Source organism: Pleurodeles waltl, chromosome 7 (genome assembly GCF_031143425.1).
Source record: "Pleurodeles waltl isolate 20211129_DDA chromosome 7, aPleWal1.hap1.20221129, whole genome shotgun sequence".
NCBI lineage: Eukaryota > Metazoa > Chordata > Amphibia > Caudata > Salamandridae > Pleurodeles > Pleurodeles waltl.
Window position 1 is genome coordinate 695,146,154 of NC_090446.1, and position 24,617 is coordinate 695,170,770.

General features: G+C 45.0%; 1 protein-coding gene across 2 annotated transcripts in view; it reads right to left on the reverse strand.

Annotated features, from left to right (window-relative positions):
• The window catches only part of ARHGAP26 (Rho GTPase activating protein 26), a 1,945,875-nt gene that overhangs the window by 1,418,279 nt on the left and 502,979 nt on the right, over positions 1-24,617 (reverse strand). For both annotated transcript variants that reach the window (XM_069244698.1, XM_069244699.1), the window contains exon 7: positions 21,491-21,595. In XM_069244698.1, the coding sequence (XP_069100799.1) occupies positions 21,491-21,595 (105 nt within the window). The remainder of the gene's footprint in view (positions 1-21,490; positions 21,596-24,617) is intronic.

A 24,617-nucleotide genomic window follows, 5' to 3' on the forward strand; every position in this document is an offset into this window, starting at 1 on the left:
TTTGGATGGAGATGAAAACCCTGAAACAAATACCGTTTCTCTGGCTTTCAGCTTCAATTCCAATTAAAGCGTGTAATAGGTGCGCCACCGTGTGGCCAAATGTGATGAAGCATATTTGGCAGGTTTAGCGCTACCCACCGAACAAGAGGAACCAGTCTGAACATTAAAATCATCAAATACATGGTGCACATAGTATTTGGTGGTTGGTTATCGGTCTTGTATATAAAAAAAAAGCTTGCATTATTCTGCCATCTTGTGGCCAACACCCTAAAAAATAAAATATGTTTAAAATGGCTCACTACCGAATGCCTGTCGCCAGGCACTGATACAAAACTGTAAAGTAAATCGTGGTAAAGCTGATGTCAGGAGTAGTAGTGGGAGTGGCATTTCCATAAATCCATTCGCGCTTGATACCATTATCGGATTCTCTAAGTCATCGATCAGCAAGGCCACAATCGTTTTGCATACCTTGCAACGTGTTCTTGTTTACCAAATACATACACCTCTTAATATTATTAACGCACTTGTCCGTGTGTTGGAGTTCGGCTGCATCTTTCGAACGCCAGATTTAGACATGAGCACTCGTTTCGGCCTGCAATGCTATCCGGAAAAAACAATACGCCTATCTAAGTCCACTACTGAGCACCACGTCACAGGACACGTGTACGTCGCAGGCGAAATGACCACATTGAACAGTCCCGTCACATCATTAGACATTCAGCGTAATTTAAGTCTTTACCTATTTATCCATTGGCTCTCGGGGCTCGTCCACGACCTGGAACAGGGTCGCTCTACTTGGCTTCACAAAATTTCATAATTGTATTGAATGTAATCGCGTCCCGGAGGCATAACGACGGACGATCTTTTTCACTTTACAAAAGTTCCCTCCTTGGTATTAGAAAAGGCTCAGGTTTCCTGGAAACGTTTACTCCCATAATAATTCGCAATAATTCCGAACGGGGGAGCAATAAAAGAGGCTGGGTTTGAGAAAGGCAAAATCACAAGCACTGGCAAGGTCACAGGATGTTGAAAAAAGATATTCTCTCTGGGTGTAGATACTCTGAATCTTGGTAACTATGTTTTTCTTTGCTTTCTTTTTACCAAGTAAGTTGAATGCATCTGTGTGTTAGTCGCGGTTTTGTCAGGAGGACAGCTGAGTGGATCAATGAAATGGCAACACGCACACTGGGCACGCAGGCCCATTATTTCTCTAAAGGAGGACTTTGTCTCCATCCCCGTGAGAGGCTGTTTTGAAAGTGTTCCATCGAGAGCAGCCCATGCTCCTGGATATAGTTAAAGGTTTAATGATAACAGTCTTAATCCTGCAAGGACCTCGTCCTGTACGAGAAATTGAAGGAGTGTGGATGCTCGGTACACCATCTTTCAAAAGGCTAAAGTTGTCTGGTCAGCAAAGATCCCGAGGAAGTGAGAAAGGTATAGGGACGGGTCAGGGCTGTGAACATGTCGATCAGGAAACTTCATTATTGTTTAGCCAAATTCACTGATGGACTTATAAACATGAGTGAGGAATGAGCCTCAGGTTTCTAAGATGATTATATGTTCCACAGGGTTTGGGTGAACTGGGTGGACACAGAGTTAGATGTGCTTATCGACGTTGTTATGTTTGTGGAACAGTGGTGCTTGGACACAAAGGTGAACAGCAGTGGTCGTAGTCATCCGTCTAGCTGGTTTAGGATTGCTGTATATGTTAAGTAATTAAGTTGGCATAACTTTACACCTACAAACTACCACAATGAGGTCTTGAATGGAAAATATTCTTGTACCTGCGCTTGACGCTTGATGGTTTCTTCTCAATATATCAGGTGAAAAGGCTTTGACTAAATATCAGAAAATCTGATTGGTATTAGCAGCGAGTTGAGCCAAGCAAAGCATAGCTACGGCCTAGGGAGCGTATAGACCCCCACAGATTAAAGACTGGGAGGATGACCTGGACTGGAGCCAACGTGCAGAACAAATGGTGTATCAGATTCAGGGATGCCCTAGAAAATGGGAGAAGGTATGGAGTGGGTAGGGATCCTACAGAGGAAGATGTTTTTGATCTATATAATCTGCCCTATATGGAGCACAGACCAACATCGCTATGGAAGCAATGTTCCACTGCATTTATGCTGATGCCTATAAGTACACCAATGACATACTGTTTGAATGCCTTGTGAATTGCTTTATGGAAAGACTTATACTACAGTCATCATGTCAAATGTATATGATGTACACTGAGCGGTTGTTTAATACAAAAAAATAAATAAATATTCTGGCACCAGCATGGGCCAGCGATGGGTCAGAATTTTTTGGGGATACAAGCCAAGAGAGCAGAGGTGTCACTAACTCGGAAGTTCACATGAAAAACCTGTGGGTGGATGGGATGTCTAGCAATAGCTGCCTGAGGTCAGTCCCAGAGTGTGGGTCATTTGATCCTGGTATAAGTATTCAAGCACAATATTAGAATTTCATTTTCTTACATTTTTGTTAGATTTCGCTTTCATGTAACTATTGTTGACCCTATAAGAAAGTGATGTAAAGGTTCTTTTTAATTGACATTTTGTTCACTTGTCTGATCACTTTTTTTTCTGGTTAGTCTTGTGGTGGGTTTTAATTTAATAAATATGTCCTGAATATTATACAAACATATAGGTCTCACATGGTCCAAAGGCTCGCAATTTCAATTAATAACTCTTTATGGTCCGAATACTGCGTTTTGAAAAGTAAAAAAATTATAGTGAACCATAACAAAGTCAAGACAATCGTAGTGAATTAAATAAAACACCACACACTTGTGATTTCCTCAATAAAACTTCCTAGAGTGGAAACGATGGACCTCAGTTAGCAATCTGATGTCTGCATTCAACTACCAGAAAACATCAAAGCCGTCCTGTTAAAAGATAATGTTATGGGTCCACTTCTTAGCTTCAGCCTTAATTAGTTTATGTGAAATTACATGACTGTTCTACCAACAAACTGGCACTGGCAGATGTGAGGATCCCGCTGGGTGCTTACTGAAGTCACATCTGGGAAGGTCGGCTGTCCAGGTGGTTCTACTTGGCAAGAGTCACCAAGGGAAGCCATACATATTTTCCAGAAGGCAAAGCAAATCAGCAGAGATCAAAGAAGTACCTGAATTATATGGTGATGTTTGTCACAGCTGACAGGACTGAATAAACGCACAGTCCGTGACTCCAAATGTAGGACTAAAGAAATGATGCTTCAAGGTTTTGCTCCGAAAGTTCACGTAGTATAAATGGTTTAGTAGGTCTGAGTCAAAGGAGAATAAAAATGTAAATTTCACTTTGCAAACCCTGCTTTTCTCACAGGAGAGTTATATTGACAGCTTCAAAGCGGTCTTCTCCCAATCCCTTATTGGTGAGCACGTACATGCTCGAAATGTGCCCATAACTGTAGTTACAGTAGAAGTTAAGTTACTAGCAGTTCAGATTTACTTGGGCCCTCTGTCAGTTAAGTTGCTTTCCTGAGCTACTACTCCAAAATACTTGCCAGCCACGAAACAATCTGTTCTCTTTTTTCTACTCTAGGTCACCGTGTGAGGCATGTAGATGGACCGTGGAAGTTGCAAAACTCATGGCAACACAGAAAGGAAAACTCAGTTGACAATAATAGTGAGAACGGAGTCAAGACAATTCTTCCCTACAGTCAACGGTGAGTGGAAGAAAATCACAGCTGGAAACCGCTGTTCCCATGTGGGGGTCAAAGTGTATCGCAATCCACGATGCAGACAGCATCCTTTGCTACCTAGGGCACTAGGACAGCAAGGAGCTGAAGTAAACACTTCTCCGCTCCACAATAGCTGAACAGGTCCAAAGAGTACCAGTCAATCAGAGGCAAGGTCATCAATTTTGGAATTGTCTCTGGAGCGGAGAATAAAATCGACCTTAGTCTGTTACTGGCCTGTGTTTTATGGATTACTGTTGTGGACATTGTTTTTTGAGCACAGAATTGAATGGGTCTCACTTCAAGAGACAAGAGCTTTACTTCTATTTCTATATGTAGATTTTGTACTAACAGCAAATGGGGGGAACCAATTTTATTTCGGGTGCAAGAAACGCAAGGGAGTTGTCTGCTGTTGGGCTCTTGGGTTAAAATCTAGAAGTTGTACGTTGAAGGTCATTATGATTTTTCAGAGTACATTCCAATGGCCTCAGAGAATGCACTGTGCGTAAGAAGCAGCTTGTAAAAAGGTATATGATGCTAAGAAAGACACTGAATCATAGCACTGTTCAAGAAGTACCTAGGTAAGAGCCCAAAACAGAGATGAGGGTGTGGATTAGTCTCCTGAAATAAGGGACGTAGTAAGCCAGTGAATACCGCACAACATTAGTAGAACTGTGGAACTCTTACATTTACCGAGCTTGTGGATGTTATGAACTAGCCCTGCAGTACAATTGCTTTCAACGCCTCTGCAACCAGCTGAGTTTTAGAAACGGATGTCATACCGGGCAGTTCCTCGCTACCGAATTTACAGGAACTCAAGGACGATGGATGGGAAGATTGAGGAGGAAGGCTGTGGTAAAATAAACGTTTGCCGCTGGATTTTGGCATTTGTTAGACTTTATTTTGTCCATTACAACCAGACAACATTGCAAAAATAATAGCACAACAGGGTAAATGTGATCCCAGGTACAGTAGTACTGCGAGTGTACGCGCAGGAGACATTCCTTGCAAGAAACAGAAACACCACGTAGCAGAACACAGTATAATACACGAGCAAGAGGCTCACTGGACAAACGGCATCTGCAGCGCAGTCTGTCTGAGCCAGCTTTAGCCCTGGTAATGTTTAAGCCTGCAGTAATTGCAGCCAGGAGACAAGGCTGCATTGCTGCAGTTACTCGTGCCTGAAGGAAGTTACAGTAAAGACAGACTTATGTGAGCAATGAAGCAATACTGGCCAAGCAGGAGGCCACTCCGCGATAGTTGTACATAACAGCAGCGTGAGAAGGTCTAAATCCTCCGACGCCCTCACCCACCTGTTGACAATAGCGAAGCTTCAGTCCCCGCAACAAAACGAAGGACTGCAACGATGGAAATAAACTGCATGTGTGTCTTATAGTCTACTATAGTCCGGTCGAAATTCACTGTATGTAATACATCATGCTGGGGATTAAAAATTGATCTTTACTTCCTCAACATTTCAACCACAAGGACAAAACAGAAGAATATAGAATATGGCTAAATGGGAAACATCTTAGTTTTACATGCAAGTAATGACATGCTTGCATTTTCCTGCAGTGTGATATAATGCCAACCCTTTCCTTTTCACATAATGGCTTCCTATTTTCAAAAGGTTGATTTGCGCCATTACGTGGCGTTTTAATAAAACATGCCCACTGCAATCCATTTAAAGTGCCCTGGGGTACACGGACTACATCATGTTAGCAGTGCCACAGGCACAGACTGGTTTTCCGTGTGAGCAGAGGCACAACACCCTTGTAAATCGATTATATATATTCTCGGTCAACAGCACTCTGGGGCCAAAGTCTTGTCCTAAATTTCACAGTGAATTGAGTTTGGGTTTTAAGCTTAATTTTGATATTGGCTACATGGGTCGCTGCAAATACCATGAATTGATACCTTGAGAGGGGTTGTGGCTATAGTCAACAATGATCAGTCTTCGACCCTGGTTGTCTCTCAACTACACCTCCCATTTCACCATTAAGTCCAAAATCAGTCCAGCTAGAAACAGCTCAAGCATGATTTGAAGCCAGTATGATTTCAGCAAGTCTTTACTGTTTTTCCCCAGAGTCACAGCACTCTACAACTATTTGAAGCAGTGCTCAAGAAGTCAGGGACCCGCCCTCCTTTCCAGGTACGCGGTCCAGAAGCATTTATGGGTTCGAGAGACTTTACTCACAGACCATATCAACAACAACCTCCCCACTGACACCAGTTGTGCACCAACACAAGCCGTTGCACCCAAACTCCAAACTGAGGCAGTAAGCAGGCACACCTCCGATTTCATTATCTCAGAAAATATGAAGCCTGTGCGAACAACAGACAATCTTCCTATAATACCAACATAACGCTTCAACACTGAAATGATACAATTACAGTCTCATAGCCCTGCGCCTCGGAGGATGGCCCAAGTAGGCCTGGCTCCTATGAAGCGCATTACTATTCAGGGGCTGTCCATGCGCCGCACTGAGACACCGCCTTCCTGCACAAATTGTTTTATTCCCGCCAGCCTCATCATGGGAGACGAGAAAAGGACATGTCAACAAAAAGGGCAGAAACTGCAAACACCCGCTCTGCTGTCGACTTTTTAAGGCACTCTGAAATTTTGCTTCCACGTCGGATGACTTACATGCCGAGGAACACGAATTACCTACACTTCACAACTGTGAATATTAATGCCAGTATGCATTTCAGTCTTTTCTAACCTAATGCTTATGTGAGCGAGATGTTTAACAAGCTCGGATTGTCAGAAAACGCCATGCTATTTATCTTCTCTAGAAACAGGGAGCGTGGCCTCAGAAAAACAACTACTGAGTCTTAGCTGTTCCTTGGCAGAGCTCCATAAACTGAGAGCACCGAGGGGGCAGAACACGAAGACAAAGCCAGGTGCGCGCTCCTCTGTGGGTGATCTCTACCAAAGAAAGGGTCCCCAAAATAATAATTATTAAATACTTTTCTGTATCCAGCTTAGTGAAACAAGCAGGGCACAGTAACGTAGGGGAGAGGGTACAGAGAACAAACGCTGTAGACAGCCCAGCGTCTCAAAGACAGAACAGCTGCAAACTGTAGGTGAGGTGTTACAGAGGAAGAACACACGCGACTGTCATCACACCATCAGTAGCAGGGAAACCCAAAGGAGGATGTATTGTGGTCCATGCCCTTTATTCATATTCCACGGAACCAGTAGCTTCACAGTTCTGCTCAGTGTGTCTGAGATAGGAAGGGAGATGCGAAGACCCAGAAGTGGTAGGTCAAGTTCTCATACATAAGCCCTTTCCCGAACTCTGGAACCTAATCTTCTAGAATAGTGCTTCTTAATCTTGTGACTTACGTGGAGCCCCACTTAATCGTTACTGGAACCAAGGGACCCCGCTAAATCATTATTGGAATCCGGGGTCCCCCACTGAGCCAAAGGTAAGTAACTTGTTCATCTGATAGAGACTTCTAGTTGCACATTCCTTACCTTAGAATAGATATCCGAGCAATACCATCCCCGGTGGTGGGTTGCGAACTAATATCACACCAAAAAGTCCTGCAGGACCGAACGGCCCAAGTAGCCGTCTCTGCGGACCAAACTATCCAGGCAGTAATGTTTAGTGAATGTGTGCAGGGATGCCCCCGTTGCTGCCTGGCAGATATCCAGGGCTGGAATCCTGCGTGCTAATGCTGTGGTAGCAGCAGTTGCTGTGGTGGAATGAGCACGCAATCCCTCAGTGGGTTGCTTTTTTGCCAAATCGTATAACATCTTGACGCAGAGGACTACCGATTGTGAGATGGTCTTCTTCTGCACCACCCTTCCTTTCTTCACACCCATATAACCCACAAGGAGTTGATTTTCCACCCGGAAATCTTTGGTACGATTGAGTTAGAACGCCAACGCTCTTTTTGGATCCAGGCGGTGGAGTCTCTCCTCCTCGTGAGAGAGATGTGGGCTGCATAAAAAGTTGGCAAGGTAATTGATTGGCATACATGAAAAACCATCACTACTTTGGGAAGGAAGGAAGCCCTGGTACAAAGCAACACTTTGTCAGGGTAAACAGCTAGAAACGGTGGCTTTGAAGGGAAAGCTGGGAGCTCACTCACTCTGCGAGCAGAGGTGATTGCAATTCAGAAGGCAGTTTTAAGAATCAAGAGCCACGGGGGACAGTTGTGGAGAAGCTCGAAAGGAGCACACATGAGATATGTGAGGACAAAGTTCAAATCCCACCGGGGCATTATGAACAGGATAGGAGGGAAAATGTGGATGAGTCCTTTAAGAAACCTCCCAACAATGGGAGAATTGAACTGAGAAGGTTGGTGTGGCAGCCTTAAAAATGCAGAGATGGCAGACATACAACCCTTAAGGGTGCCCAGAGCAGAGCCCTGCTGGGCAAGAGAGAGAATGAAGAGGAGAACCTCTGAGAGAGGTTCAGAAAGGGGATCAACAGACCTGTTGATACACCATGCTATAATTTTGTTCCAATGACAGGCGTATACTGTTTTGGTGAAGGGACACCTGGCTGCCAAGATAACATCACAGACTTGAGGCGGAAGGTTGAAAGCTGCAACTGCCACCGCTCAATCTCCACGCAAGGAGGCGGAAACTGGACAGGTTCGGATGAAGGACTGTCCCCTGCTGCTGCGAAAGACGATCCTCCCGAGGGGGCAGTCTGATCAGAGGATCAATGGCCATTCTCAATAGCTCAGGATACCAGACTCTTTGAGCCCAGTCCGGAGCCACCAGAATTACTTGGGCCCGGTCGTGCCTGATCTTCTTCAGAACTCTGGGCAGAAGTGGTATTGGCAGGAAGGCGTAACGGAGGCCTGAGCTCCACTCATGATGAAAAGCAGTGCCTAGAGAGTGCCGGCTTGGAAACTCCAACGTGCAAAACAGCTGACATTGCACATTCTCTGCAGATCTAACCGAAGCTCTACTTCTGAAAGAGACCTTGCCCCACATCCGGATGGAGACGCCATTCGTGATCCACTATGCATCGTCTGTTGAGTTTGTCTGCTCTGGTGTTCAGAGAGCCCACCAGATGTTGAACCACCAGTGAAATGCCCTGGTGTTCCAGCCATGTCCAGAAGCGAAGAGCCTCTTGACAGAGGGTCCACAACCCCACTATGCCCTGCTTATTGCAGTACCACATGGCGGTGGGGTGTTGTCCATGAATACCTGCACCACTTTCCCTTTAAGAGAGGGAAGGAGTACTTTCAATGAAAGTCCGATCACCCGAGGCTCCAAAAGGTTGATGCGGAGCCCGGACTCAGTCGGAGACCAGATGCCTCTGATCTAAGCCTCTCCTCTGAGGCCACCCCCATCCTATTAGTGACATCTGTCACTACTTTAAGATCTGGTGGGGGAAGGGTGAGCGATCTGCCGCTGACCCAATCTAGATTCGACAGCCACCACTACAGATCTAGTGCAGTCCCCTCTGAGATCTGGACCATGTTGGAAAGACTCCCCTGATGCTGCGCCCACTGGAACTTCAGGTCCCACTGCAGAACCCGCATATGCCTTCTGGCACGGTGGACCAGCAGTATACAGGAGGCCATGAGGCCCAGCAGCCTCAGTCATTCTCACTGAAACCCAGGATAGAGGCTGAAACACTGGAATCATAGCCTGAATATCCTGGACTCGCTTTTCAGGAGGATAAGATCGAAACTGCGCTGTGTCCAGAACAGCTACAATGAAAGGGAGCATCTGAGAGGAAGTCAGGTGTGACTTCGGCATGTTTATAGCGAACCCCAGTGAATGCAGGAGGTTCGCTGTAGTCTGGAGGTGGGAGACGACCACCTGGGGCAAGTTCACCTTCAATAACTAGTCATCGAGGTAGGGGGAAGACTGAAGCCCCTAACCTGTGCAGATGAGCTGCAACCACTACAGTCACTTTCGTGAATACCCGAGGGTGCTGGTTAGGCCAAAGGGGAGCACAGTGAACTGAAAGTGCTTGTGACCTACCACGAATCGCAAATAACATCTGTGGGCTAGCAGGATTACAATGAGGATATAGCCGTCCTGCTAGTCCAACGCTACCATCCAGTCTCCAGGGTAGACGGGGTTTGACCTATTTTGATCTTCTCTTTGATGAGGAAGAGATTGGGGGACAGGAGATTAAAGATAGGGCAAAGGCTCTTGTCCTTTCTGGGCACCAGAAAGTAGCGGGAATAACAACCACAACCTACTTCGGACACAGGAACCCTCTCTATGGCTCCCTTGGCCAAGAGAGCCTTGACTTCCTTGCGGAGAAGTGCCAAATGACCCTCTGACAGATAATCGAATAATAGTGGCATGGCTGGAGCAGAAGTCTTGAAGGGGAGGGAGTAGTCCCTTCCCACAATTTGCAACCCCCACCTGTCCGTGGTGATGGATTCCCAGTTGGGCAGGCGATAGCAAATCCTGCCGCCAACTGGACCAGGATGTTCCAACGTACTAGGAAGGCTTGGAGGCAGTGAAGGGTGCGGGGGGAGGACTCGGTGGACTGCTAGCTCCCTGATCCACGAGCACATGTGATCCCACAGCTGCGCAGAGGCTCTGAAGCACGTCTTAGTTGTGGCCGGGTGGAAATGGAACGCGGCTGGGTTCACTTTCAGTAGCCACGAGAGGGGAGAAAAGTGGACTGTGAGGGGCAAGAAGCAGTTACAAGGCCAAGGGACCGAGATGTAGCCCAGGGATCCTTAAATCGCTCGAGCGCTGAGTCTGCTTTGTCTCCGAAGAGACGAGTGCCATCAAAGGGCATGTCCATTAGAGATTGCTGGACATCCCCTGAAAAGCCAGACGTCCTCAACCAGGCGTGGCACCTCAAGGTCATTGTCGATGCAACCTATCTACCTAGTGAGTCGGTCGAATCCAGTCCTTAACGAATCATGAGCTTTGCTGCATCTCTCCAGTCAGTAACAGCTTGGGAGAGAACTGCCCATGCCGCCTCCAGGACTCGAGACAACACCTGCGTAACAGTATCCCAGAGAGTATGGGAGCATCAGCCCCAAAGGCTTGGATGCAGTGTTCACAGACTGCAGCGTCAGACTGGCGGAAGAAAACATTTTCTTCCAAAAGTTATCCAGTCTTTTTGATTCCCTATCCGGGAAAGTGGAAGGGAATGCGCCAGAAGAAGAGGAAGCCTAGATCACAAGGCTCTCAGGTGTAGGATGTTGGGTCGTGAATTTTGAGTCGGTCGGCGCAGGCCGATGGCGGCGGGCAACGGTCCTATTCACAGGAGCCCCTGTGCGGTCTTTGGACCAGGTACCCAGTATGACGTCCGTAAGGGAAACATTAAATGTTAGGAGGGGTTCAGAACTCGAAGCCCCAGGCTGAAGCACCTCAGTCAGGAGGTTAGTCCTGACCTGCACAGAAGGAAGCTTGAGGTCCAAAACCTCAGCAGCCCTTCTTACCACCACTGAGAATGAAGCTCCCTCCTCCGTAGCCACGGTAGGGGGAGAAAGCGTGCCAGCATCAGGAGAGGTATCTAGTTCGCTAGTGTCACACAAATCCTGAACCTAGTCCATGTCAGGGTCAAGCTGGTATTCTAAAGGTTCTAGCGACCCCTCTACACTATCCCCATGTCCATAGAAAGAAGGGTCTGAATCCACCCGTGCCCATGGAAAAAGGCATTGCGTAGAGCGATGCCAGTCCAGCTCATCGGGGATAAGTATAGGATCGACGTTGATTGCGGGCCCAACCAACGTCGAGAGCGTCGACATCTGTCCCGACACCGGGGAAGGTCACGTTGGCACAACCAGAGTCGGTAAGGATCCAAGAGGGGATCCAGAGGTGTCCCCCGGAGCCAAGTCCGAAGCCGCCGGCGTGGAACCCGAGGGGGACATCACTGACTCTCCTGTGCCCAAAGGCGCTGAGGATGGGTCAGTCTGCCCAAAGATGAGGCTCATGGCCTCACAGAACTCTTTCAACTGGGCATGGGTGGCACCAGCTCCCGGAAAGTAAGGGAGGTGCGGAGCTGACCCAGATGCAGGCTCCGAAGGCAGAGGCCCAGAGCGTCAATGCTCTTCCTGCTAGTCGTGTGTTAGGCTGCCATGAGCTTCAGGGGCCACTAGTCAAAGCCTTACGGTTCATGGCCAGACACTCAGAGCACGACTTCAGGTCGTGGTAGCGCTCCAGACACCAAAGACAGACAAGATGCAGATTTGGCGCTATCATCATTCGGTGACAGGAGTCGCAGGCTTTAAAACCGGTCTTCCGGGACACCCCTCGACGCATCCAAAACTCGTCAAGAAGTATTCTACAAAAGTGTTGCAGTTAGTCAAAAAATGACAGGGGGCTGCTCTTCGCTCGGATCTGCACGTAGGTTGGCGCAGAAAGAAAAGAACTGATATCAGCGTGCCGCCTATATAAGACGTCATCATGGCGACCACAACGCCAACAATGCCTATGGAGTCGACCAATGCCACCTGATGATGTGGAGGAGTACTGTTCCAAGAAAAATCTCCAGATCTGCTGACATTTGACAACAAAGGTATCCAGTTGTACTCTCAGAGTGCAGAGCAGCTCATCTTTGTATTAAAATGTCACTTCTAAAAAGGTAGCCGTAGCATGCAATTTTCGTAGTCATTGCACAACTAAATGGCTTCTTTGAACTGAGTGGTAGGTTGTATATCTTATGTATGTATATATGGTGTTTCTATAGCACAAAACTAGCTAAAAGACAGCCGAGAGCTGTACAGGGTCACAGACGGCAAATAATTTGCAAATGATAGGAGAGGTAGCAGGGCTGTGGATACTTAATACAGTATGATGTAGTGTTCTTTACAGAGGTTGAGTTTTCAGCTCTGTTCTAAATTGGAGCAGCACTGGGCAATCCTGATGGATAGGGGGAAGTTGTTCCAGTGCCTGGGTGCACTGATGGAAAAGACCTGCTGTCTTGATTTTATAATTTGTACACTCTTTAGTCTGTAGTCTGATGTCATCCTTGGCTTGGGTTAGCTGAGATCCACCAGAGATGGTGAGCTTGTCTGAAAGATAAGCGGGGATGCTGGTTTGGAAAGGATGCAGCTGGTTTTGAAGATGGCAAGGGGATGGAATGTAGTTCCAGCAGGATGTAGATGACGTCATCATATTTCTTCAGGCTCCGGATGAAATGTGCTACTGCAAGTAGGATGACCTTGTAGCGTATCGAGGGCCATGATGCAGAGCATTACTACATCCAGATGAGAGAGCACAAGTAAAGGAAGCTGGCTCTGTAAGTACTATATCAAAATGAGATATAGTGTGCCCAAGGGCCCAGGGGTTACCCAGAGGGTTAACAGAGGCTAAAGTAGATAATACTAATAATCTCTTTTGTGGTAGTGTGGTGGAGCAGAGAGTAGTGCAAATCATTTGTTGTACACACACAGACAACAGACCTGCTCAATGACTTAACTCCAGACCAATTGTTTTTATGTAGCAAAAACAAAATTGTTTGTTAATTTATTTCTAGAACCACAAGGTTCAAGTTGCAGGCCAGTACATAAATAAGCATTTCACATATGGATCGATACCACTTTGATTGGAATAGATAAGTTATACCGTTTTTGAATAAATGATGATAATCTGTCTTAAAAGTTGACAGTGCAATTTTCAGAACAGCACCTGGGGGGACGCTTACAGTTCCAGTCTCCGGGGGTTAGGAAGTCCACTGGTTGGGGTTCAAGTTAACACCAAACATCCACCATCAGCAACACTAGGCCGGCCGGGTGCAGAGGTCAAATATGAGCAAATTTAACGTGGGCTCCTGTGGAGACTGGGGACACTCCGTTTCACATCTGCTGGCAGGTAAGTACCTGCGTCTTCAGAGGGCAGACCTGGAGGGTTTAGAGGAGCACACGGGGGGGTTTGCACAAGTAGGGTCCAAACCCACATCCTGAGCGATGGAGGGGTGGCTGGGTGCAGGGGTGCACACAGAACATCGGGCTCATAAAGTTTATCTATGAGCAGACCCTGGGGGTCAATTAGATGCTGAAGGATGGGTCCAGGGGGTCGGTTCCATAAAACCACAGGCTGGGCTAGTATGGGAGCCGCCTGCTAAACTTTGCTGCACTGGAGGTCGGGTTCTCCAAGGCATGGAGGCTGCGGGTGCAGTTTACCTTTTGGCGTCTGATATCTTCCTCCGGAGCTTTTGCGGTCAGGGGGGTCCTCTGGATTCGCACTGCAGGCTTCGTTGTGGGGGATAGGAGAGGTCAACCTGGGTGGGCTCTTCATCAAAATCGCCTGGGGATCCTCTCTAATCGGTTGGGTCACCTGGACACAGTCCGTGGACGTCAGGTGGAGAGTAGTCAGGACTCAATGATCTGGGGAGGCTGTGGAGTCCTTAGGTTCTTCTTGGACAGGACGGCTGTCCACAGGAGTTCTTGGCCCTCTGGGATGCAGGGAGTCCTCTGGAAGCTTGGAAGAGTTCGCTGGACCCGCAGGACGCATTGCCTTCTTTTGCAGGGCTTTTGAAGCAGGAGAAAGGCGAGTAGGGCTAGGACCAAGTCAGTTTTTCCATCTTCCTCCTTCTCTGCTGGGGTTACAGCTAGGTAGTCCTTCTTTCTTCTTGTGAGGTTGCCAGGAAGCTGAAGACTTGGGTTCAGGGGAGCCCTTAAATCCTGGATTTTGGGGTGTTATAGGGGTCAGAGGGCAATAGCCAATGGCTACTGACCTGGAGGGTGACTACAGCCTTCTTGTGCCCACTCCCTCTGGGGAGGAGGATGCAAACCTAATCTTATTGGTCCCTGTCCTCCAAAATAAGATGGAGGATTCTGCAGGGAGTGGGTCACCTCAGCTCTGGACACCTTAGAGGTGGTCCTAGCTGGGATGGCCACTCCTTCCTGCTTTCCCTAATTTTCCCACCAGACTTGCTGCCAAAAGTGGGGCATTGTCCGGGGGGCAGGCAACTCCACTACCTGGGGAGGCCTGGGGTACTGTAACAAGAGGCTTGAGCCTTTAAGGCCCACAAGCCATATATTACAGGTCCTGCAGGGGGGAGGTTTGGAGCACCTCCATCGAGTGCAGGCTTTGTTTCTGGCCATCAACGGCACAACAGCTCTCACCTCTTGTGGCCAGAAACTCGTCTCTCAGTGGCAGGCTGGCACAGACCAGTCAGTCCTGCACTAAAGGATTGGGTAAAATACAGGGGGCATCTTTAAGATGAACTCTGGGAGCATTGTTCAATAAATCCAACACTGGCATCAGTGTGGGTTTATTGTGCTGAAAAGTTTGATACCAAACATCCCAGTATTCAGTGAAGCCGTTATGGAGCTGTGGAGTTCGTAATGACAAACTCCCACAGCATATACTGAATATGGCTACACTGCACTGACTATGTCTAAGAATGGACTTACACTGTAGGGGCATATTGCTCATGCAGCTACGCCATCATCTGTGGTATAGTACACCCTGCCTTAGCACTGTAAGGCCTGGTAGAGGGGTGACTTACCTATGCCACAGGCAGTGGTTTGTGGGCATGGCACCCTGAAAGGAGTGCCATGTCTATTCTGCCTTTTTCTCCCCACTGGCACACACAAGCTGCAAAGACATGTGCTTGGTGAGGGGTCCCCCTGGATGGCATAACATGCTGCAGCTCTTGGGGGACCTTCCCTGGCCACAGGGCCCTGGGTACCATGTGTATCTTTTACAAGGGACTTATCTGGGTGCCAGGGGTGTGCCAATTGTGTAAAGAAAGGTACAGAGTTTCTGAAAGAAAACTGATGCCTGGTTAGCAGGGTCCAAGCACACACTCAATCAAAGTTGGCATCAATATCAGGCAAAAAGTGGGGGGTAACCATGCCAACAATGCCACTTTCCTACAAGGGAGTGAACAGTAGCTCTTAAGTGGTTTTCTGGAAGGATTTCACTTTCTTTAAAAAAAGACTGCTAGTACCAGGCTGTCAATGTTTTGGCAAAGTGTTCCTTGAGGGCCAAGTGTGTGTTCAGGGTGAATCCAAGTGACTTGGAATTTGATGAAAGTTGGAGTTCAAAGCCATGAAGGGTTACATCATTGAGCCAAGTTTGTGCGGTTTCTTGTTCTTGACAAATAACAGCAATTCTATCTTGTTTGTATTAAGCTTCATGTAGGAGCTGGACATCCAGGTCGAGATGACCTGTAGGCAATATCTGATGCACTGGATGTCTGAAGCAGATGAGACTTTCAAGTAGAGTAGGGTATCATTGGCATACTGGTGAGTCTTGATGTTGAGATCTGTGAGTCGAACTCCAACATGAATCACCCTTCTGATTATGAGAGATGATGTTTTGATGGGTCACCATATAAAAGTTTTGTTTCCTCTAACTGGTTTGAAAAACAGTGGTCTAAAATTGGTCTCAGCCATCCAGGTGTTTTCCCTTCCACAAGAAAATATCTGGAATTTATATCTCAGAGCTAGTCTGATCCATTTCTGCTGCTGTTTCCTGCAGTAGGTCAAGAATGTCTTTTCCTAACTTTGTTATGTTGTCTTTTTACAGTTATTGGCTGTTTCTTTATTAATATTAGATTCTGAATGAGTTGTCACCGGCATGATCATTTTGGTACCAGGATCTTCATTGATGAAGGAGGTCTTGTCAATAAGTATGAACATTTTCTTGATAGACCGAGACCATTTTAATAAGACCATCTAGTTCTTCTTGAATAAGACTCCTCTCTGGACTGCATGTATCTCATATGAGGCTTGCACTTTTTCACTGACTAAACTGAAATGAAACAGTTGTGTTAGTGTGTGTAGTTTTTTTCTGAAGCCATCAAAAGTACCTTCTTTGCCTTTACATGAATTCCTAGGAATTGGGTCAGCAACTACAGACAGACAAGACTCATCCAAAGTGGCTTTCTAATCATTGACTTCACTTTTGTTTATAAAGTAGCTCTGTCAACAAGACAGCTTCAGAGTAATTAGACTTAGGGTTTGAGAAAGGTGAAAATGTAAAGATTTCTGTTTTATAAGCAAGGTCATGTGTTGAAACTTCACCCTTTTGCCCAAAGCAGATGCCTCCTCAGACCTCAATTTCTTTCTTTTGGATGAATAATTTTCATCTCCCTTCACTTAATAAGCAGGAGGGAGCCATTTGCTATTCATTCCAAGATAGGTGATTGCCTTGCTCATTCATAAAGAAAGCCAATCATCTGTGTCTTTTTTTAATTTTTTATTCAAGGAAATATGTTTACAAACCTCAGTCATCTGGATTAAGCTTAACCGTGAGGCATTAATTGTTGAGTGCCTTAAAGCTGCCTTAAGACACAGATGAGCAACTCATAAAGAGTGCATTTTTGGGCAGCTCGTGCATAGTCAAGGATACTTTGACATTCCCACCTGTACAATGTAGGGAATCTTTATAAACCTAAATATTCTTACATGAACTTCTTACCTGATGATTACTCTTAAGCCATTTCCACTAGATACCAGGGATTTAAAAAAAATATTATTGAATGAGGGGAGCGGCCCCTTGGGCAAGGGCCGCTATCCAGGGGGGCAAAGTATTTATAGGCCTTTTCTGCCCCCCCACCCCGGGGGCAGATCAGCCTATTATAATTAGAAACCCCTAGACACCAGGGATATATATATTTTTTTGTTTACTTTCTTTTTTACTTGTGGGGAGCGACCCCTTAGGCAAGGATCGTTCCCCTGGGGGGAAAAATTGTGTTTAGGCCAGATCTGCCCCCCTTGGGGGCAGATCAGCCTATTTTTATTAGGCCAATCTGCCCCAAGGGGGGCAGAAAACACTAGACACCAGGGATTTTTATTTTTTTGCGTCAATTTCATGCAAGGGGAGCAACCCCTTAGGCAAGGGTCGTTCCCCTGGGTGGGGCAAATTTATTTTAGGCCAAGGGGGGCAGAAACCACTTGGGCACCAGGGATTGGTGTGTGTGTTTTGTTCTGGGGGTCAGTCCCTTGGGCAAGGGTCGCTCCCCATTGGGGCACATTACTGTTGTCCATATCTGCCCCCCTAAGGGGCAGATTGGCCTATTTTTGGAAAGCCCACCAGAGAAGATTATTTTTTCAAAGTAAACAGGTAGTTTAGTATTTGATCATTTTAATGTGTCCAGATAGTGTTTTGGGGCATTTCCTTTTTCGGGCATTAGGCCTACCCACACAAGTGAGGTACCATTTTTATCTGGAGACTTGGGGGAACACTGGGTGGAAATGTGTGGTTCCTCTCACATTCCAGAACTTTCTGTCACCGAAATGTGAGGAAAAAGTGCTTTTTTTGGCAACATTTTGAGGTTTGCAAAGGATTCTGGGTAACAGAACCTGGTGAGAGCCCCACAAGTCATCCAGTCTTGGATTACTCTAGGTGTTTTAAAAAAATGCACAGGTTTCGTAGGTTTCCTTAGGTGCCAGCTGAGCTGGAGTCCAAAATCCACAGCTAGGCACTGTCCAAAAAACCGCTCTGTTTTCTTTGGGGAAATGTGATGAGTCCATGTTGTGTTTTGGGGCATTTCCTGTTGCGGGGGCTAGGCCTACCCACACAAGTGAGGTACCATTTTTATCGGGAGACTTGGGGGAACACTGGGTGGAAGGAAATCTGTGGCTCCTCTCAGATTTCAGAACTTTCTGTCACCAAAATGTGAGGAAAAAGTGTTTTTTGGCCAACTTTTGAGGTTTGCAAAGGATTCTGGCTAACAGAATCTGGTGAGAGCCCCACAAGGCACACCATCCTGGATTCCCCTAGGTGTCTAGTTTTAAAAAATGCACAGGTTTGGTAGGTTTCCCTGGGTGCTGGCTGAGCTAGAGGACAAAATCTACAGCTAGGGACTTTGCAAAAAACACATCAGATTTCAATGTAAAAATGTGATGTGTCCATGTTGCGTTTCCTGTCGCGAGCATTAGGCCTAACCATGCAAGTAAGGTACCATTTTTATCGGGAGACTTGGGAGAACACAGAATAGCAAAACAAGTGTTACCGTCCCTTGTCTTTCTCTACATGTTTTCCTTCCAAATGTAAGACAGTGTGTAAAAAAGAGGTCTATTTGAGAAATGCCCTGTAATTCACACGCTAGTATGGGCACCCCGGAATTCAGAGATGTGCAAATAACCACTGCTTCTCAACACCTTATCCTGTGCCCATTTTGGAAATACAAAGGTTTTCTTGATACCATTTTTTCACTCTTTATATTTCAGCAAATGAATTGCTGTATACCCGGTATAGAATGAAAACCCATTGCAAGGTGCAGCTCATTTATTGGTTGTGGGTACCTAGGGTTCTTGATGAACCTACAAGCGCTATATATCCCTGCAACCAGAAGAGTCCAGCAGATGTAATGGTATGTTGCTTTCAAAAATCTGACTTTGCCGGAAAACGTTAGAGAGTAAAACGTGGAGAAAAATGGCTGTTTTTTCACCTCAATTTCAATATATTTTTATTTCAGCTGTTATTTTCTGTAGGAAACCGTTGTAGGAGCTACACAAATGACCCTTTTCTGAATTCAGAACTGTGTCTACTTTTCAGAAATGTTTAGCTTTCTAGGATCCAGCATTGGTTTCACACCCATTTCTGTCACTAACTGGAAGGAGGCTGAAAGCACAAAAAATAGTAAAAATGGGGTATGTCCCAGTAAAATGCCAAAATTGTGTTGAAAATTCGGGTTTTCTGATTAAAGTCTGCCTGTTCCTGAAAGATGGGAAGATGGTGATTTTAGCACCGCAAACCCTTTGTTGATGCTATTTTCAGGGAAAAAACACAAGCCTTCTTCTGCAGCCTTTTTTCCCCATTTTTTTTAAAGAAAAAAAAACGAATTTTTTGGCTAATTTCTTGGTCTCCTTCATGGGAAACCACAAAGTTTGGGTACCTCTAGAATCCCTAGGATGTTGGAAAAAAGGACGCACATTTGGCGTGGGTAGCCTATGTGGACAAAACGTTATGAGGGGCTAAGCGCAAACTGCCCTAAATAGCCCAAAAAAGGCCTGGCACCTGAGGGGAAAAGGCAGGGCAGGGAAGGGGTTAAAACACTGCTTAAATAAAGAGCTACTTCTTGACTCCTCCACAGAAGTACTGACAAAGGCAACAGGCCTGGCACTGGCTACAAGACTTTCGACTATGTTTGTTCATGTTTTATTTTGACATTGCTTTTGTAAATCTACTGTTTTGGGAGCTAATGGGCCTGCGCAAACATATATTTAAAAAAAAAAAAGGGGGACCTTTTTTTGCTCTCAAAAAGCTCAACTTGCCATGGTAATCCCTGGTACTGGAGGCAAACTACTTTGTGTGCTGAGGTGTGCCTTGTGGAAGAGCAAAAAGTGATTAGTGATGCCGAAATGGAGTTAGCCAATGACTGATGTGGGCTGAATCACCGGCCCATAGTTCATATTATAATCCTGTGTCATATACACATAAGGTTTCCAGGCTGATGAGGTAGAGTAAATCAGTGTATGTAACTCTGTGAAAGAGCTAATGATGGAGAATCTGAGATCCATTCATTTTGAGACACCTTACGAGAAAGAAGAGGAACACAATCTCAGGCATAGCATCCAAAACAGTCCACCTTCAAGTATGCCATCATACTCTTCAATTACTACTTTCTTTTTAAATGTAAGGTTTTAGGTTGGGAATGTGCCGCTCTTGACAGGAACAGGCATTCATTTCAGGGTTGTGATATTTTAAACATGTTGTAACAGAACAATGAATCAGGACAGCCCTGCCGATAATTCTGTGAACAGATACCTTTTTTGCAAAAAAAATTGCTTACTGACACTTTTCAAGGATTAGTTAGTGGACTGTAATTGCAGTTCTCAGGTTTTACATTTACTTGTCTCAAAGGTCAGCACCGTTCAGTAAAGGATACCTTTCTAGAAAGGATGAAGACACAACTGCAAGCTAGGAGCTGATTCTCCATGGTAACTCACCTGGTATTGCACTTTAGTAGTTAAAAACAACCACAGAACAATAAAAACTCAGAGCTAATAATATAATATAAGAATACATTCAAGCTGCGTCAAAAGTATCTCCGTTTGTGTCCAATTACTTTGTCTTATCATGACTTTACCTCTTTTAATGAAACTAGCCGACAGCGGAATACTAATATGATAATATCTGAAACTCCGCAGCAACACTACATCAAATATTGATTATTTTATGGGTTCCAAAATGTCACACAATTCATACAATTATGAAAGCAGAAATGAAAATAATGTATAGTATATAAAGAAGTGAGCTATGTTTTCAAATGACAAAATTAAGGAAGGAACGCGGTGGCATGCAACAATCTTCTGTTTTCCAGTTCTGCTTCAGATGGATGTTGTCTTGGCATGGGCAAACAAAATGGGGGAAAAGAATGAAGAAAGCACGGGCTTTCTCTTTAAATTAAACAATGGAGAGAACTAGAAGGCAAAAAAATAATGAAAAAGATTATGCAAGGGTAAATTGGGGGTTTGTACTACATACACATGCAAAGGCGAGGCCGACCAAGGTTATCTCATAAATACAAAAAAATAAAACAACAAAAAACTGGTATATTACCTCTTTTCTTACAACAACAAAAAAAAAAAAGCCAAGGAAAAGGTGTCACCTGTCAAAGTGAAAGGGTTGAAGATACAATGATTTCAATGTGAGGTATTCAGCAGCAAGTTTACAACAGTTGCTGGAAGAGCCAAGATTTACAAAGGTGTGGGAAAATGTAACTCAAAATACACCAGGGAATTGTTTACCTTGTGCTGAATACCCATTAATACACATAGAAACTAAGGCAGAAATACACAGAGGCACTAGGGCTCTGCACATTCACCAAACAAGAACACACGTTGTGGCAACGACATACAACCCTATTGTCTTCCAAAAAACAATACGTGGCTAATGTTCCCCAACCAGCAAAACCTGTTACACCAAAAGAGGCTAGCAGTTTTGTGTACTTACATTCTGTATACTGATCGTCAGCTCCGTTTTAAAATCGCTAAAGTCTTTTGCCAATTCATAGCCATGATGATAAAAGGTGAAGAGGCCTTGTAAGAAAGCAAGCAACTGCAAAACAAAAAACAACATGGGCGATGAGAAACAGAGTAAAATACGATGAAACGTGAAATGCATAAATATATTTTTGATAGCAACCACATGTCCTGCACACACAATAAGGAGGAACAACAGGTTGGGAACCCAACTTACAGAAAAAGTCAGTTACACGACAATCAAGGCAGCTGGATCCTCCAATACACGGACTTACTTAACAGAAGGGACACCCATTTTAATTTGTTTTGCATACTTTCTTATAAACACCTTTTTAACTGTTTCTAAGACTTTGGACAGACAGGCCAGGCTGCAAAATAGACATCGAGGATGAAGAAGACCTGCACATAGTTATATGGGCACACATGTTGGGGTTTTGGCAGGGAAGGCTCCAATATGGGCAAAGCGGTAGGGTGGAGGCACAAAAAACAATACAAATTAAAAAATAATGGGAAAAAAAACTAACCTTACTTGCTCCCTCTGCTGCGTCACTCTGTCCTCACTCACAGCAGACACAGGCTCTCAGCCTGCCCTGTGGCCAATTGTAATGCTGCTCTCATGCAGCTGGCAGCATAAAAGCAGCGTTAGGATTGGCTGGAGCGCCCTGGCTTGGAGCTCCGAGGCAGACTGGGAGCCTCTGCCTGCTGTCTCCAACCCAGCAACAGCCAAACACACATGCGCACTACTGAGAGTGCACACCACTCCTCTCATTGCTAGTCATCCCTTTGGCCCGCTCCTTGAAAAATAAAAACGATAATAAACTTTATTATCGTTTCTATTTTTCAATTTGCAGTGGCTGCTGCCTTGGGGAGGTGGGGGTGGAGGGGGTGAAGTGGGGTAAGGAGCTCCTTCCACATAGTGGAGGAGCCACTGCTGGGTCGTGGATTAGCAGCTGTTAACTCAATTATCTGTCGTACCATCAAAGTCAACCTGCAATGTCAGTGCAGATCTTCCTCTCCACTGCACAGTGCACCAGTTAACGAAGCCACATCCAAAAGTCTACATGACTTAGTTTGCAAAAAGGAGATACAGCTCAGACAAATGAACATTACATTTCCAAATCCTACAGAACTACTACAATATGGTGTTTGCACCCAAGAAGAAACATGTTATGGGTCCCATGTGAAAAAATTCAATGCAGTCTAATGCATACTATATTTTGTAAGAGAATTGCCACTTGCATGCATGCAGGAGTGTTCCAATATTGTCGGTCCGGTCCTACGGGTACTACAGACTGTCAAAGAAAAGAGAAGTGTTGTGAGCAATGCCCTTTGAAAAGTTGCCTACTAACCAATGAATGCATGGGCTCCACAAATCCTCCTTCAACGGAAACTCCCTTCCAGCACAGCTTTGGAGGGACTCCTTCCTAACTGTCCCAGTTAGAAGAGGCTACTATGTCAAGGTAATTAGGAGCAACTTTGGATGGTCTGAATCGTAGAGCTAATGTCAGCACAGAATTGACTGATATTAACTGAAATAAGTTTTTGAAAAATAACGTTGAACATCGCTGGAAATTGGAATTAGGTCAAACACCAAACTTAGATCTTGTGGACTTGACTGTGTTTAACCGTAAAGGTGAGAAGTTACAGAGGTTGCTTAGGGATTTGTGATTAATTGAGCCAGTATCCGGGTCATCCCAGATATAACCACGGTGAAGGCAGCTTTTAGTGGTCTTTATGAAAAGCTAGATTTTATTGGCTCTGGCCACGATTCTATCATCGGCCAAGGATATAGCTTTCCAACTCTAGCTGTATATAAAGTAATTACCTTATCTTGTTCGGAATGGCATTGCACTTCTCGCACTTGCACACTGTTTTTGTCTTACGCTAGCTCTTGCGCTAACAAATACTGGAACATGACATTGTACTGTATGGTATGGAATAGGTTGGTAAGGTATGGTTTGTCACTGTAGGGTATGATATGATATGGACTGTTGTATAAGATGGTATGGTCTATCATTGTAAAGAATGGTATGATACAGTCATTATATAGTAAGGCATGGTATGGTATGATATGATACAGCTCGTCATTGCATAGTATATTATGGTAATCATTGTTACAAAGTACACATTAAACTATGGAAGAAGTGCAATACAACTGGCCAACAAGCAAAAAAGCGCTTTACAACATGTTATTTTAACACAAAAGTGTTCTATCCAACCTGTAACCGTGCAAACAGAAACCAATTTAAAATGCACACCATTTCTGAATAAAGCATTGCAATCATGCCCAAGACATCCTACAAATCATGAAACACGTACCAAAAAGCACGTTGTTAAAATTAAACGAGTGATTACTGAACAGCGATAGCGCGAAGCCTTTCATGTGTTTTGAAATCATTATTAAAAGCAACACTAAAAACGTGTGGCTTGCTGATATTGTGATGCTGCACAAAGAATAGAAGGAGAGAGGATGAAAAGTAAAAGGGAACAAACATAGGAAATGAGCGGTGAAAGCAACAGCTTGGTGCAAAACCAGGAACAAAGCAAACTAAAAACACATACTCTCTTACAAAGTCCTACAAGTAGAAGGAAACATGGGCTGAGACAGAAAGCAGAGAAAACAGGGGATAGAAATTCCTAAAAAAGGAAGCAGTATTTGGCCCAGGGATAGGGGAAACTCACAAAGTAAACGGTTAGGGCTGAAAGACATATGGAGGTAGAAAGACCCATTTAAATGCTCTGTAAACATTTGCCCCATAGGTCAGCATATTACTTTGTATACATAGCTACTGAAAAACACATACAAAAATCACCAACTTTGTGTCATTTTTGGAAAAAAAAGACCCAGTTTTCTGCACCAAACCTTCTGCATACCAATAGGGATGTCAATACAATCTACCTAATGTTCAAGATATTCACCTTTCAAATCCCATCATTCTACTTGGCAGTTTTTAAATTTAGGGTGTTCTGAAATGGAGGGTGCTTAACCAAATGGGTGCTTAAGAGGGACTCCAGGATCCCTGCTCACCTGATCTTTCGATTCGTTTTATTGTTATGTCTGCTGACAGGCGGGTTATGAAAGCAGGTTGTGCATGATT